The sequence below is a fragment of the Xiphophorus hellerii genome, chromosome 11 (genome assembly GCF_003331165.1).
Source record: "Xiphophorus hellerii strain 12219 chromosome 11, Xiphophorus_hellerii-4.1, whole genome shotgun sequence".
In the NCBI taxonomy this organism is placed as follows: Eukaryota; Metazoa; Chordata; class Actinopteri; order Cyprinodontiformes; family Poeciliidae; genus Xiphophorus; species Xiphophorus hellerii.
In genome coordinates this window covers 17,237,265-17,254,251 of record NC_045682.1, presented here as the reverse complement: position 1 = coordinate 17,254,251, position 16,987 = coordinate 17,237,265, and the positions used below count along the sequence as shown (strand labels likewise).

General features: G+C 40.3%; 1 protein-coding gene across 1 annotated transcript; it reads right to left on the bottom strand.

The window, feature by feature from the left end:
• Positions 1-2,164: 2,164 nt before the first annotated feature.
• cnih2 (cornichon family AMPA receptor auxiliary protein 2) lies at positions 2,165-16,579 on the bottom strand. The gene is made up of 6 exons (XM_032576661.1): positions 15,012-16,579; positions 12,263-12,331; positions 8,418-8,465; positions 6,611-6,723; positions 6,395-6,538; positions 2,165-5,674 (listed from the first exon to the last, which is right to left on the bottom strand). Exons 1-6 carry the CDS (start codon positions 15,090-15,092, stop codon positions 5,647-5,649), a joined length of 483 nt encoding a protein of 160 aa, XP_032432552.1. The 5' UTR covers positions 15,093-16,579; the 3' UTR covers positions 2,165-5,646.
• Between the last annotated feature and the right edge of the window lie 408 nt (positions 16,580-16,987).

Sequence of the window (16,987 nt, the reverse complement as noted above, 5' to 3'; positions counted from 1 at the left end):
ATGAAATAATATCGAACAGAAACACAAAATCTTTTTCTAATTATTCACTCTTTCAAAAGACCTTTCAGTTGTAATTTTCTTCCTCCTGCAGAAAACATGCTTTCAACATTTCCACGTAACTGAATGTCTGACCTATTACAGCAGAAGGACATTTATTTTGTTGAAAATTGGTTACCAGCATCAGTCATCAGCAATCACTGATGATTGTCATTGAAAATACAGTCATCAGTCTGTATTTGATGACTGGTCAAATACAGACTGATTAGTTATCTAAAACACAAATACTAGAGCACGCAGAAATACTTCTCTGTGCAAGCCTTGCAAAATGGTGAATATTGATAGAAAATGTCCTTATCACTTTTTAAGTTAAAAACCTTTCAGCTGCTACATTTGTAACTTCCTGTTGCAGCCTAAAGCTAGCTAGTGCTGCCAATGCCAGCCTAAAGCTAGCTAGTGCTGCCAATGTCAGTCTAAAGGTAGCTATTGCTGCCAATGTCAGTCTAAAGCTAGCTAGTGCTGCCAATGTCAGTCTAAAGGTAGCTATTGCTGCCAATGTCAGTCTAAAGCTAGCTAGTGCTGCCAATGTCAGTCTAAAGGTAGCTATTGCTGCCAATGTCAGCCTAATGCTAGCTATTGCTGCCAATGCCAGTCTAAAGCTAGCTAGTGCTGCCAATGCCAGCCTAATGCTAGCTAGTGCTGCCAATGCCAGTCTAATGCTAGCTAGTGCTGCCAATGTCAGCCTAAAGCTAGCTAGTGCTGCCAATGTCAGCTTCTACATAAACAGGAGCAAAATTCTCAACCTGGTTTCAGCTCAGCTCCTTTTATTTTTGCCTTCCTCTGTAATATTTTTGCTAGCCTCTCCTACTGTTGTAAAAACAGGAAGTACCCCCTCTTTTTGTTCCAGGGTTTCATGTAGATAGACACAATAAAAACAGTTTTCCCATTCACCAGGTTCTAAAATTAAAAAAAATACCAAAAACATATAATGTTAAAGTGAAAATTGATTTCTCCAAAAATAATGACGATTGAGTGAAAATATTTAACATGAAATAAATATTCACCCCACCAGTCCTGCCCATCTGGACAGTTCAGTTTTGCTCCACTTACTTGATAAGCTGTTCAAGCTCCTTCAGGCTGCGTGGGGATCGACTGTGAGCAGCACTTTTCACATCCAACCACAAACTCTATCAGACTAGTATCTAGGCTTGAAATATGCAGATTTACACGTGGGCTGTAAATAAAATTTCTTCCATTTTATGTGATGGATTTAACTGAACTCCAGGGGATGCTCAATGCCTTAGATATTATTTTGTATCCATCTCCTGATTTATATTTTTCAGTAACGTTTTCTGTGATTTGCTTTGAGTGTTATTCAAATTATTGTGAGGATACTAGCACCAGTTATCACCAATTAACTGTTGAATTAGGTCAGTCACTTTAAAGGGAGTGAATATTTATGCAGTCACCTGAAGAAATCAGTTCTCACTTTGACACTAAATGGGTTCTTTTTGTAATTTGTAAAAAAAAAATTGTTTATCATAATTGATGTGTAAGATCAAAAATGGGTCAAACATCCAAATGTGTTTTAGATACAGTTCTATTGGCTAAGTTTAGCATCGTTAGTCTTTGGGTGTTTTTACTTATGGTTACTAAATATTACACAAGGATATATGATAATACTTTGTGTGTTTTGTACATTTTCTTTCTTATTTCCTGATGGCTAAAACCTTTTACCATAACTCTATGTGATGTTCTCCTGTGACGCTTGCGTAAAGCCACTCTAATGTATCTAGTTCTCATGTTAGTATTCTGGAGACATTAGCAGGAAGCTCTAACCTGCTTTCGGCTTCCTCTGAAGTGGAAGCTCTTGCCGTCTCAGTGGGGGCCTGCTCTCAGTTATTCTTGTACTCTTCAAGATGCGCCTAAATGTCTCTGCAGCCACTTCTAACTGCAGCTGTTAGCTTAGGCAGCTTTCAGCGAGGCGTTCTGTCCTCTACCATCGTCTAATTTACCACTCTGTTTCCTCACGAATTCCCGCCTCTGCAAGCTTGGGAAGTTTATTTTTATTTTTTTTTCTCCTCGAGCGTACCAACCAGTGGCTTTGGCGGAGCAGCCTTCCTCACCCAGCTGACCTTAAGCACCAAAAAAGAAACTTGGAAGCAAGTTTTGGCATAACTGTTTTATTGGGATATGGCATGTAAATAGATGCACATCATATTGTAACCGAATAGATATAAAGTGATTCACCAAATTGACTGTAGCATAATAATGAGGAATGTATAAAAGACGGATACGATATAGAATTCATTAAATTCAGTTTTCTAAAATGCTTTATTTAGAGCGACTACGTGATAACGTTCCAGCAGCAGGCGTTATTTCTTCCTCTGTCAGCGAGTTCCTGTGCTTCAGTAGTGATTGTCCAGACTCCACACATTCACACAGTTGGCGGAACGATGAGGTCTCGGTGTCCTGTGATTATCTGCGAACGTCTCTTGGCACGACATATTGCTCGTCTTCCAAAACACTGGCAGCCTATGAAAGTTGCTTCAGTGATTGAAAGTGAAATCACACAACCTATTTGAGATTTTCTCCTAGGGAAATAGACGGCGTGTCTCCACAAAGCGTCTTGAAGAAGTGTTGCTTCGTTTCTGCAGTCAGTATTACATCTTACTACGACGACGTTCAGCTTTATGGCATTCTATTGGGGGGGGAAATTAAAACAAATAAGTAAATTCACAGTGTCCTAGTCAAGATTTCTTTGTCCCTGCCACTGGTTTGATGAAGCATATTCCAGTTCAATGCCACATTCAAGTAGCTAAAGGTTGTACGTTTTAGTTCTTTGGAATTTAGATGATTATGTCTTTAATCGATTTGGGAAAGCTAAAGAACTTGTGAAGATGTTCCCTGAAACTTGTAAGACTGTCATCCACAATGAGATGAGTTTCATTTATCGACATGGGCTGAGAGGAAGAAGAATGCATTGCTCCACAAAACAACAAAAAAAGGTCAAATTACGACGTGCAAATGCACTCAGGGACAAAGATCTTAAAATTGGAGAAATGTCCTGTGGTGTGATGAAAATGAAATATTTTGCCATAATCAATTAGTGCTATTGATTTCTCCTTTTGTTTGCTGCTGTTGTACAGAAATCCACCCCCATTGTGGGACAGCAGAGGATTTTTCTATCATATTCTAGTGAACATTGTTACATTTGTTGTGTGTCTGTATTTCTGCTGGAGGAGGGACTGGTGCACTTTGCAAAAAGGAAGTTTATGTTTGGGCACAAATGGGTCTTCCAAATGAATAGCGACCAAAAGCATTCAGCAAAATTAGTTATAAAGTCGCTTAAGGATGAGAAAGTCGACGTTTCAGTGGCCATCAGAAAGTCCTGATCTAGAAACATTGTTGGCAGAACAGAAAAGATTTGTGTGAGCAAGACGACCGGCAGCAAGCTGTTGTAGAAAATGTTTGACCCAATTCATAACATTTAAAAACTTATTTCCCCAAAACTGATGATGTACATGAAATTTTCTGAATTGTAAGGTTTAAAAGAAACTGTAGAAAAATTGCTTCCATGACTTTTGGACTCATGGTAATTAGTGCAAGTGTATTCAGTTTTTCACACTTTTCCAACGTGGGTCTAGCTGACGGTGTAAACACAAAACTTTCTGAAAAAGTTGTTTTTCTCATTTTTTTGCTTTGAATTTATCGTATTGCCATTGTATTTGAGCTTATTATGAGCTCCCTGGCACACAGTGCAGGTCATGTGACATGCAGGAAGATACAGTCTCTCTGTCATGGTAAGGAAACAGACTAGTATGGAAAACTCGGGGTCACAAAAATCTCACACATTTCGAGAAATTGGTTATGTGTTTTAGCTGACGTAAAATCCCTGACAGCCCACAACGAACAGGCATCAGATGTTTAGTTTGTGAGAAACTTGCACATATCAATTAAAAAATATCTAAAACGGCAATTTGTGAAGCTTAGGTTTTAAAAGGTTTGACTAAATGAGAAACGTCTTTCATAGGCTGCTGTCACAAATTGGTCACGACAGCTCAGCTCAAACATTTGGCCCAATCACACGCCATTGCCGTGGAAACCGTTTTGCTGCTTCGCTTCTCACACCAGTCCGCTCTACGACTGAAACGGCATCATGGTGACTTCGCTGCGTTTTTACACTTCCTCGATAACTAAAACGTTGCCATCGAGTCATTGATGTCTCATCCTGACACTCGAGCCTCACTCACCGGCATTATAAACACTGACTAACACACCTCTGATATGTCTCATGGATCGTACGACATTGCTATTTTGCGTGTTTTTAATTGCTCTTTATACATGAGATCTCTACTCTACCTCGGATCAGAGAAAAGTTTCAAAAACCGCTCGCTAAAAACGACTATAGCATAGATGCAGATGAGTGAGAGTAAACCTAACTGGAAACAGGAATAAGGCGCTCTCTGCGCACTAAAAGTACAACAGATTTTTTTCTACCTTTCCTTTGTTCATTAAAAAAAACAACAAAAAAAAAAACAGGTGCCAGATGTGTTAAAGGCACAGTTCTGATTTTCGGGAAGTGAAGTTATTCTCGTACGTTTTCCCTTCTAGACAAACGTGTTACTGCAGAAACGAGTTTGGAAACGAGATAACTTCACAGATCTTAGCGTGGGAAAGAAAAAAAATCAGAAGTATCCCTTTAAATGCACAAAACGTGATTCATCCTGAAATTTGGCACAAGGTTGTTTTTTTGTTTTTTTTTACTATAAACGTTTGGCATTATTACTCTTTTCAAAAGCATGAACCTATGAAGCAATAAATATGTGTCTTTACAGCTACAGACAAAACCCTTAAAGTCAAATTTCTGATGAGCAAACCCAGTGACACGGGAAAATGTGGACATGCGCATGAAAGCTGAATCCAGTCCGTGCCAACGCATGTTTGCTTACAGATTTGCACAAACACAGCTTCTTGTTAGCGACTCCCTGACGCCCTTCTGTGAAACTGGGTTTGATTTGTACCTGGATGTCATTTACCTTGTCGTGCTCAACTTTGTTTTTGACAGAGCTTGACGAACCTTGCCGGTATTCTGGGTTTCTTCCGTCAGAGCTTTAGCCGTTTGTCACAGCGAAATGCGACTGCGACACGGTTAAAGCGATCGCTCGACGTAACCAGCGCTTCAAATATCACGACTAATATCAAAACAATCCTGTACGCTTTGAAAGTCGAAGGTTACAGACGTGTTTGTTTCTTTTCCGGCCCCTAAGTGTTTGGAGATTCACAGTGAGTTGAGCGACCGGATCAGTAAGAGCAGCGTGGGGGAAATCCAGCCCTTCAGAAATATCGGTGAATTGTGTATCGGGGGTCGAAGGCATCTCAAACATCCGGCATCCTCTTTTTTCTTTTTTTTTTGTTTCTTTTCAGTCTTTCAGAGCTGCTTGTTTTTTCTCTTTTCTTTAGGCTTTCTGAGAGCGGTATCTGGGATGAAAGGCTTAAACAAGATCCTAAGTAACACCGTTATACACTCACATTCAGTCAGATCAGTCTTAGGCCAAAAGAGTCAGAAAATATGAAAAGAAGAAGATTTTGCCTCCATCGGTTTTGGATATCTTACAGCTCCCTCCAGTTAGATCTTCACAGCACTTGTTAGAAGCTCACCAAGGCGTAGACCATACTGAGGACGGAAATTGGGCAAAAGTTAACAAAATGTCTGTGTTACAGCAAGAGGTATCACTGATCTGTAACTAGTGTTAAAAAGTGATGGAAAAACACAAGTACATGCATGGAAATGTCTCAGAAATGTTCCAAACTGCAAACCTTTTGTGGGAATTTATTGGAAATATTTAGAAATTCTGGGGTAGCTTAAACAGCTATGATCAATTTAAACATCGAAACATGAATCTAAGTCTTTTGTTTTTCTCTCACAAGCAAATATCCATGTAAAGTAATACAATTAAGAATATTTCTTGAAGAACAGATTTGTGTTTACTGTCAGTCGAATTACTTTTAATTTGCTGGAAATCAAAAAACGTGACCATCATGTGACAAGTCCATCCGTTCAAAAAAATAGGTAATAGGAGAGTTTAATTAAAAAATAAATGAAAAAATATATATTTTCTATCAAAAACATTTTGAAAACAGACACCTACAATCGTCTGTCTTTTCGAAGATAATTTGTACATTTGACTACTTCAAATGAATTCTAAATAAGTAGAAAAATACAAGAACAATAACCATCAAAACCGAATAAAATACCGTCTTGGCTAAGAAAAAAAAATTGAATCCCACTTAAAATCGCTACAAGGAAGTTAAGCTAAAAGAAGTCATTGAAAAACTGAACATTTTCTGAATGTCCTCATTAACTGACCTCTGGGACGACCACATCTCTACTCACCTGTACAAGTAATAGAAGAAAGAGAGCAAGTAGAAGCCCAGCTTGCACCAGGACTCCTTCTGGCAGTAGTTGAGGATGTCGGCGTTCATCACGCTGACCGGATCGTACATCACTTCCGATCCGTCGGCTGGCCGATGAAAGAACCTGAAAAGAGCAGCGGGTTTTGGCTGGTCGGCTCAACACACAGCGAATCGGACAGCTGCTGTGGGACCCTACCTCCACAGATGGTAGAAGAGCAGCGGGATATTGAGGCCAAGTGTGACCCACTCTCCGGCACACATGAACATCAGGCAGAAGAGCCCGTGGATGGAGTACTCTGGTACCACCAGCTGGTTAGGACAGACACAGGGACTCGGTTAAACATCGCTGGGAGGCCGCAGCCTGCACTGTCTAGGAGAGTAAACTCACAGCTTCAGAGTGGAGGCGTTACCATTATTTTTCATTTTTTCCAAAGCACAAGAAGGTTTTTGCGCTGATTTAAAAGCTGCCAGCTTTCCTCCACCAAATCACTAGTTTAGTCCCGTTGAAAGCGCGTATGAAACAGTTTTTTTTTTTTTGTTTATGCAGTAAGCAGCATCCTGAACCACCAGACTCCTGCTCAACAGTCTGTCTAAATGCGGAATTGCTGTAATTATTTCCTACTTTTTTGCACTTATATGTCCTTTCTATTATTTGTTTAATGGTTTTTCACACAAGTCTTGCGTCGGATTTGAATCAAGGTATGGACTTGGACTAGACCATTCTATCAGATTGATCTGAACCATTCCATTCTAGCTCTGGCTGTTTTGGGGGCGTTGTCGTCCTTGTACTGAAGTCTGCGGATCCAGAGCTGCCAGTGGCTCTTTGCACCTTTCACAATGGCTCTCAGTGACTTTGTTAAAAATGACAAAAAACAAGCTAAAGTTTTTAAACATGGGTGTAATAACAAAAGTCAGTTTTAGCTGTTTTGAAACACTTTTGTGGAATAATTGCATTGAATTTCCACATATTCTTAAGATCAATTTTTTTCTTGTCACTATGTTGGAGACCCCACCAGTATCTACTACAGATATTTTATTTTCTAATATTTTGACTGTAACTAAATTTGCAAACACTTTTTCTTGTTTCGGAACTGACATTCATTAATATTGTTTTTATATTATGACGGACATTTGAATTTATTCAAGTTATATCATATTTACTTATGGATGTTATTTTATTTTTTTTTACAAATGTGGTGAAAATGTGTCTTGGAAAGTCGGAAAGAGAAAGCCAGTTTTTTTTCCCTCGTGACTAAATGGCTAAATAAATTACTGCTGTTTATGTTTTGACTCTGAGACTTTTCAGTTGGCACTCCAAATCTATCCGCTTTTGTTCTGCCATTTTTTAAAATGTCAACATCCCATGAAAGAAAGTGGATTCTTTTCTTTTTCAAGACCTACAAAGAAAACCCAATTAAAACAGTACTTTAGAAATAACAAACTTCTTATAGTAGACTTTTTATTTATTTATTTAAGCTGCAATTTTTCAAGAGTTCATGTAATATTTGTGGCTCTAAACAGGTTTTCTGAAGCTTCATGCATGATGCTGCCACCACCGCGTCTCACAGGAACATCAGAGGGTTTTTTTTCCACCACACATAATACAGCTTCACTTCTTTCATTTTTGTTTATTTTACAGCTTAGAAATATACATTAGAGTTGACGGTGCGAGTCCCATAACAACTCAAACACTTAGAATCTTACGCTGTTCCTACATCCTGAACGTCCTATTCATGCATTTTCAAAGAAGCTTAAAGAGCAACAGGAGCTTTCAGAGACTCTTGAGTTTTTTTTCACTAAAAGCTTTGAAACAAGATAAGGAAAAAAAGAAACTCCACAGATGAAAACCTTGATGGCATCTCCATCACCGCCTGTCTGCAGGACAGGAATATGTGTGTGTGTGCGCAAAAGAGACAAATGGTCATGGTTGTCTGAAGCCCCTCTGCCTTAGTCATCCGCTCCCCTCCACCCCGTCCAAAAGGTGAGGAACATCTGTTACTCACTCTGCGGAGCAGGTTGCAGATCCGCTCGATGTTTAAGATCCTTTCTCTCTAAAAAGGTGGACAAAGAGAGAACACCGCCTGTCAATAGTCTGCAAGTTACAAGATGTTCCTGCAGAATGAAAACAGTCACATAATGAAATGTGGGGACTAGAACAAATGAGCTGGAAATGATGTTAATGTTGGTAATTATTAACTAAAACACCAACAATCACTTGATTTTATTATTTTAGTTTTCAAATAGCTAAGATTGATTACACTCATAAACCCGTCTACATTTAATGGACTGCGATGCTTTGGCTGGGCGAGCTAACAACCCTCCTGCGAGTGACATCACGACGCCCAGTTAGGAGCTCCGATATGAAGGCATCAATAAACCGTCAGACATCGATAAACCGTCAGACACTATCTATATGTCACTCATTGGATTGTTCACTAATAAGCCAGCGTGGGGGAAATTATGTGTTTAATAGAGCAGCGAAGCTAAAATATCATTACTCCAGTCATTAGCAGATGGTTCATCCATTTTATTTATTTATTCATTTTTTCGGTGAAGCAAAATTACATCAAATAAGAAACATTGGTTAATCAGCAAGTCTAATTCCCTTTCATTTATGAGTCTGAGCTCCTTTTTTTTAAAGCTTCTGTCTCGGGTCGAGGCCCCTTGATGTCTGCTCCCTTTAGTCGATTTTTTTTTTTTGAAAATGTGGACATAAATGGAGAATCCCCTGCTGACCTGAGAGTAAATTCTGCCCTGAATCTCCAGCCAGCTATCAACTCTTCAGCTTCAGCGCAGTTAGCTCGGTCTGTCTGACTCCCTCCGTCTTTTTCAAGCTCCGTGCCCCACATCCGTCAGCAGCGCAGTGATGCGGTCCAACATGTGAACGCGATGTACCGAATGTTATCTGGTTTCAGTGTTGGAGTCGCAAATCGTTGCGCTACTCCTTCTTTATAGCCTGTAGCTTCCCCGAGGTGCCCTTATTTGTGTCGGGGTCGTGCAGGCTCAGTGGGACCGATTGCAAATGAACCAAACGGGAGACATTTATCAGAAATTACACGAAACAAATAAAAGAGAGCGAAAACGATGATGAGATTACAAAATGTAATTTGTATCTGCTGTTTTTAATAATGAAACTCTTTGACATGCTTTCATTTAAATCAAATTGATACAAATAATGATTCTGCAGCCATATTTAAAAAGACGCGCATCCTGGTCCACCGCTGAGGGTGTAGCAAGATTTCGTGGGTTGAGATTAAAAAGCCGTGATTTTTCTCGATTGTCGTGTCTGTTTCTCAAAGTAACAGCGCGTTTTCTGTAACATAAAGTCGGATCTTATGAGTTCCCAGTTGGAAATGCAAAAATAATTCTAAAACATAATGAAGATGGGAGTCCTTGTATCCAGGACGACAGAGAAATATCAAACCGAAGGCTGAACGATTAAACTATTTATTGGCCAATCAAACCGTTTCTTTCTTGTTAAACTACTCTTTAAATCCACAAAATGGAAGAGAAAGGTTTGCTAGTGGCTTGTATTGCTAATAGTAGCACCAAAAAATGTGCAAATTTAGGAGTTTTTCTGATACTTAAAACGCGGTCGAGTTAGGTTTTGTCACTCGAGGTCTGATTTCTGGGGCAACCACGATTTGTCTGTATTGGAGTCTCTTATTTTGAAGTAAGAAAGGAAGTAGTAATTTAGTTGTTGAACTATGAGTTGTTTAATAAGGAATGTGTTTGCTGTGCTAGATGAGACTAGTGTGAGCTGAATGCTTACTAAACGTAAAAAGGGGATTTTAGCTGAGGTATAAGAACAATTGAAAGGATTGACTGTGCTTACAAGATTCCAACTGAATATTAGCGACAAACACAAATCCAAACTAGAAACATGTTTCAACACTGCCATGTTGTCTGTATGTAATTCCTCTCTCACATATTTACTGACTGTCGTTTTTGTACACAACCCTGGCCGAGTTTCTCTTGGCTTAAATCCAAAACCATGGCCGTGTAATTTCACCATCTGTTTCCATCCAGTTCCTCTTCTGTTTGTCCAGTTGATTTGTATTTTTGGGAGAAGCTGCACATCAGCTTTTAGATGTCTGACATGTTCGAGTTGCTATCTTACAGTGTGTGTGTGTGTGTGTGTGTGTTGGGGGACAACACCACCCAGTCATGCAGCCTTGACGCAACGAGCTTTCAGCGTTGAAAAATGGCTTCCACTTTTTTCAGAGACTGTTATGGATTTTACAGGTGGTGCAGCTTTTGTGTCCACTTCCTGTGGCTGGCGTGCCTCCACACACCCACGGCCTGGTTTCACAGCTTCCTCTCCCGCTCCTCGTCGCTCCCTCACTTTCAGATGAAGGTTCACATGACTGCTAGAACATTAGCTATCCTGTGAAAAAGACGCTCACAGCTGCTCCTCAGCTGAAGTGAATGATGGCACTTCCTTCTGACTCATGTTGGCGCTGTTAGCTTAAGTAAAGAGAGGAATTACTGATGCAGTGTTATGTGTTCACACACACTGAGATTTTCTGTAGCTTGTGGGACAGTAAAATATATTTATATTATTGTATGCTATTATATTTTATGTGATAGTCTAGCAGCACTAAATTTTCAAGATTAATGAAAGATTCCTTTCAAATGCAAATTTGAAAAGTGTCGAGGATTTGTATTCGACACAGCTGAGTCAAAACTTCTACTCCACCAGCTTTTCACCAGTAGAAACATTTTTACTTGTGATTCTTTATGAAATTACTCAACCTCTGTCAGATTAGAGGACCAAACGGCTGCCACTTGTTTAGTATGAGAGTAAATTGAGTCAAATGCCAATTTTATTTATCGTCCATTGTTTATCATTTATTGTGATAATGATTTTGATTTATCGTTAGCATGTTAAATTCCAATTAATTACCTTTAAAGAACCCTAAGCCCATCCATATTGTTGGGATTGTTACTTGTACTATTTTTGTCCACTGGTTGCTCAATGAGAGCTTCAATAATAACAGGATTAAATGCAGTTACTGTGTGTAGTTTGGCGGCACAAATCACTTCTTTATGTGATTTAAGAAGCGTATTATAAATGGGAATGTTTTTCAAGAGCAGCATTTGTGTTTGTGGAACGATGATTGTTGTTTCCTAAAGTCACAGAAATCCAGTTACTGAAGTTGTTATTGTTATAATGATAACAATAACTTTATCATATCACAAAATATTGCGATAAAACTTTAAATCCATATCATCCATCCCTACTTTCCTGGAACTAATGTGTGTGTCTTTTATTACATAAAATCCAAAGAAAATATATTGGATTTTTGCTAAAAGGTCGAGGAACGAGAAGAAAACTGCTAGAAACTGGGACAACAATTGGCTTTTTAAAAAAAATTACTTATAAATTTTGTTCTTGCAAGGCAGAGTGGAAACGGTTCACTCTGACAGCGTCACAGTTCATCATTGTCTAAACAGGGGCTTCATTTGAATGGATCTCTTTAACTGATTAGACCAAGGAGCCGACGTCTTTGAAGAGCGTTGATTGCTTTAATCTGCATACAAATGACTTCTCAAAGAAACACCGTCTGCTTTGCCACGGCGGCAATCGCTTGGAAGCCGGGATTAACGGTAAACTCAAAAGTACAAATATTTATTGCTAAGAAAATTAATGCATCGCCCTAAACGGAGCTCAATTAAATACCCAGAGGGATCCCCAGACCATTCTCCGCCATTAAATGGTGGCTAATTGCTCTGTTTACATGTGTGTAATGATTATGAAGAAAAAATCAGAAAGCAGAAATTGCTCTTTAAGCACATGAAGGTTTGATGTTTTTTAGATTTAGGGAAACAACAGGGCTCTTCTTACCGCTCTGGTGGGATTGCTCTGATCAATGGGGTTTTTGAAGTCTGTGCGGAGTTCATCAAATGCAATGATCTGAAGAAAGAAGAAAAGAGAAAGGGGAACAAAAGTAGGAGAATGGTATGAGAAAATGTTCTTTCGACTTTTTAGACACACTCACAACAATTGGCTGCAGGCCGATGCTATCGACGAGCAGCGGCTCTCCGTATATACCGCCCAGCTGCGGCCGCATTGTGAGAGGCACACATGGTGATTTAGGGATGGATGCGCACATATGCAATTAGTGGAAGCATTGATCTGGCTTGTCTTGTGAACAGCAGCGTCCAGAAAAACGCTACCCTATTAATCAACCAATTCATCAATAATTAAAAGCATCCATGTATCTTGCAAAGTTTTTGAGGGGAAAAATGCAAGAATTTTCCGTTTGGTACATTTTTCTGCTTATTTAATGCAAGTAAAAATCAGAAAGTAATTATTAGTAGAAAAAAAACAACAACCCGATACGCTGATTGGCAGGTGAGCTTTGGAAATGACTGCGCCTGCTCCTTGAAATGCAAGAGAAGAATGAACGTCTGGATTGAGGAACCACTTGTATGTATAATAGAAAACGTCCCGGTATTTTCCCCTATCTGAGTCCATATGGCGCCCCCTCAGCTTTCACACTTCGCTCCCTTGTAAACAGATGCAGTTTCCATGGAGACATGGTGAGTCCCCTCACTAGGCACCATGGTTACTCTTGAAAGAGAAGGGGCGGGGGGAGCTGATTGGTTTGGTTGTGTGAGCAATACATAGTTTTGGGTGCTGCACCCGTGGGTGGAAGCAGACACACGAGGGGGGGGGGGAGTCGGAACATATTCCTGGTTTGACAGGCGTGTTTAAATCACCACAGAGCCAGACGCACGCCTCACATGCAGACACAGTGGGTGAGACACAGTCTCACCCACTTAGTCAACTGGTACATTAGTCATTTTAAGCCCTATAGTCCTAATGAGGCGTTTCATATTTCGCATTGTGCCTGCCTCCGTGCAGCAAATGTAAAAATAGGTGAGACATCGAAGCGGAGATGTTTGCAGAGCGCGTAACCGCCAAACAAAGAGCTCAGGTCTCCTGAGGTGTCTGAACAAATTCCACCCAAAACAGGGAGTCAGATGAAGCCCAATCTGGCGGGTCAGAGTCAGTGTGGCTTTCAAGCAGCCTGAGCACTTTGTTTGAGAAAGTGTTTGTTGTCTGGAGCTCTCCAATGGCTGATGACTGATTGCATAATTAGAAATCGTGCATCCAGGGACAGGTGCATGATTCTCCACCAATGACAAAGAGATCGATGGACAAATGCATACGGTCGTATCTAAATCATACATGCATCATCCGATTGGCTCCAAACTGGATATGTATGACCTTTGTTTACCTCTAGAGAGCCCGATAGCATTGAAATGTAATTTGACTCCGCTGCGCCCAAGCAGCCCATGAAATACAGAACATTGCATTTATCCTGGCCATGTTAACATAATAATTAGGTTATTGGAACTAAGTAGTTACTAGGAACTAACTAGTTCGGTGTTAACTAACTAGGTTGTTCGGTGCCCTGGGAGAACAACGTTCAGCATCTCCTACGCCCCACTCTTGCTTTTTCAACCAACCAGGACACATTATTTCAAATTTCCACTTTCCGAAGCAGGCATAAAGGAAATTTGATTCAATCTTTGAAAAACATAGAAGTGCAACACAGCACAGGTTACACAGTGTTGAAAGTGAAAGGAGCTCTATATAGAATCTATTTGATATTGATAAGTATCAGTTATCAGACATAACAGAAGTATCAATATTGGAAAACAGTCCAAATTTTCATATGTTAGCATTTCTATGGAATCGTCTCTCGCCGCCCACATCGCTAATTTCAAAAACGGCTACTGTGTTCATCATTATGTTACCGTACATATTTATTCCTTTCAAACGGAATAAAAATCCAACTGAAACATTTGTGCTAAACAGAAATTGACACATTCATGTAAGATGTTACTCATAAAAGTGCACAGTTAGAAACTCTGTCAATCTAAAAGCGAAAACACATTTTTACTACATTCACTACTGTTAAAATATTCACAAAAACGGCACAAAGTAATAATCCAAATTTCAGGTAAAGTAAAACCAATGATGCACAATGTTATTAATTATTTTATAATCTGGCTGTTAATTGATTTTTTTAATTATTATTTTTTACCTTTTTTTATGTATATATATATTTTTAGAGATGTTAAAAAAAATCTGTGAAATTACACTGGTTGGTCAAGAAGAGGCATAGAGTGTCACAAAGTTGATTTAAGTTCCTCACAAACCCGCACACATACACAAAAACATCTTTTTAATAATGTGTACAGTAATAATGAGTTAAATTAACTGTGTGTTCATTGGTTGTCATAATTAGTGACCCCCTGCTTGTAGGTGTGGGCTGCAGCCTGACGTTTAGTGATGCCACTGGTTCCAATCAAAAGATTACATTTTAGGACTTTTATGGCACATTTACTTTTTTACTTTTACTCTAAATAGCCTGAGCCAATAAGTGTGCTTGTGCAGAAGAAAAGAGAAAGAAAAAAAACCTAGAGGTGTTGTACAACTGCGTGTAGGTGGACGTGTTTGTCTGCCTGTGTGGGATGATATAAGAGTGGACGTCCACAGGCCCCTGCATGTGCCCGTTTCGCTGTCGGTGTGTGTGTGTGTGTGTGGGCAGTGGTTTTGGTGTGTGTATGGTGACACTCACCTGCCATATGACAAAGAAGATGAGCCCGGCGCACAGAACCAGGGTGAGCATGTAGCAGAAGGCCGCGAAGGTGAACGCCATGGCTTCCCCAGCCAGCCTGACGACCGGAGGGAGGGAGGGAGGGTAGAGGAAAAAAACAAAAAAAAAACTTCCTGCCTGCTTTCTTTCTGTATCGTTTTCAGGCTACCGGTGTCCCTCCCTCCTGAGTGGGTGCTTATTGTCTGTTTCCACTTCAGGTGCGAACAGAGCAATCACTGAAAGTGACGATCAATAGTGAGCTCAAGCTGCTTCCAGCGTTTGTCTCCCCTTTTGTGCGGCTGATGGCAAGACGTCCAGCCGGGGTTCGGGGAGCTCTGAGGAAATCTGTTTCACTGTTGTTGCCCCCAACGCACACACACCCGGTGCTCCTCTTTTTTTTTTCAGTCTCTGACAGGCAAATAGTCAGTCTCCTCTGCCGAGGAGTTTCTCCTGAGACAAAACCTACACATATGTCTCTGAAGGTAAAAGTGTCTGATGGACACACCGACAGCAGAAGCACAGGATTGTTGTCGATATTAAGAGCAGTAAAAAAAAAAAAAACGAATAAGAAAAAACAGGATCACTGTCCAGGGTGGTTATGGCTTATGGTAGTCAAGTTTATTATGGCTTACTGTTCAGACTAAAAAACCCTTATTGGCATGTTATTTCAGGTCATGTTTAATGGTTTTATAAACATCCAGCTTATTGTGCTGGTTTTCTATCAGTAGGCTGTTGAGCATTTATAACTCCCTTCTAAAGTTGAAGGTATTGCTTCGCTGGCTTATTGTGACAAATGCATGTTACGTCAGTGATTTACCAAAAGAGGACTCAAACGACACGCACAAGTTTGGAATTGACACGAAATTTTGAAAGGTTCAACAAATACACGACCAAAAAGCAAGGATGGATACCTTAACTGACCTTAACATCGAGTAGGGCGTACCTGTCTGCGGGAGCAGCCGTGTCTGCCTCTGAACAGTCCACTCTGCCCTTGTTTCTGTCAGTTTGGGTCGGCACCATGTCAGTGTTGTCTGCCCTGTATCTGCGTCTCAGATGCATTCCTCAGAGTTCTCCGACCTCAAAAGAGAGAGAGCCTTCACACTCAGGTTCTTCTCCAGGAAAATGTTTAACTTCTGGCCAGAAACAATTAAAAAAAGAAAGGAAAAAAAAAAGAGTGTAGGGGAAAAGATTTAACCAGAACCCTGTAGGGAATCTACATGTTCACAGTACGCAGTTGTGCTGGTTTTGAAAACACTCCTGTTGATAAGCAAGACATCTCCGCAGCTCTCAGAAGTCATGACTCATTGATACCAGCCTCTCATCTCCCTGCTTGTGCCGCCTGTCTACCCGAAGCCCCTCTGTTGCAGACCCCCTTTTTCCAGAGATGTGTATTTCCTTAGTCTGCCGTCTCTGGCTGCCTCTTTCCACTATTTCTTAGACTGCAAGAGAAAAATTTCAACCACGGTCGGTGTTATAAAAGTCAACCAATAGCGTCGCTCCGTCTCCCTCCCGCTCTCCTGCTTTCTCTCTCTTCCCTCTCTCCTCTTTTCTGTCAGTGTCCCTCTCTCTTGCATTTTTATATTTCTATAATCCCCCGATCCCCAGAGACTGATGAGGGGGCAGGGCAAGCTGGAGATGTCTGCCTCCCTCTCCCTCCTCACCAGAGCTTTCAATCATCCATCATTTGGGGAAATGTAAGTCTGGCTCTGAGAGGGTGTTGCTTTCTGTTACCTGTCATTTCCTGCCTCCGCACCATTAGCATGCAGTAAATTGCTGTATTTTACTTTGCCACGGTCTCACCCCCCGCCCCCCTCCAGTCATTCTCAGCCTCACAATGAAATGATTTCAAAATCCGCTAGTGCCGTGATGCAAAGACGTGCCACATACTTTTTTTTTTTAAATTGAAAAGCATCAAATAATTTTGTTTTCTAGATCTGAGCGTGGACATCTCCTTTCAA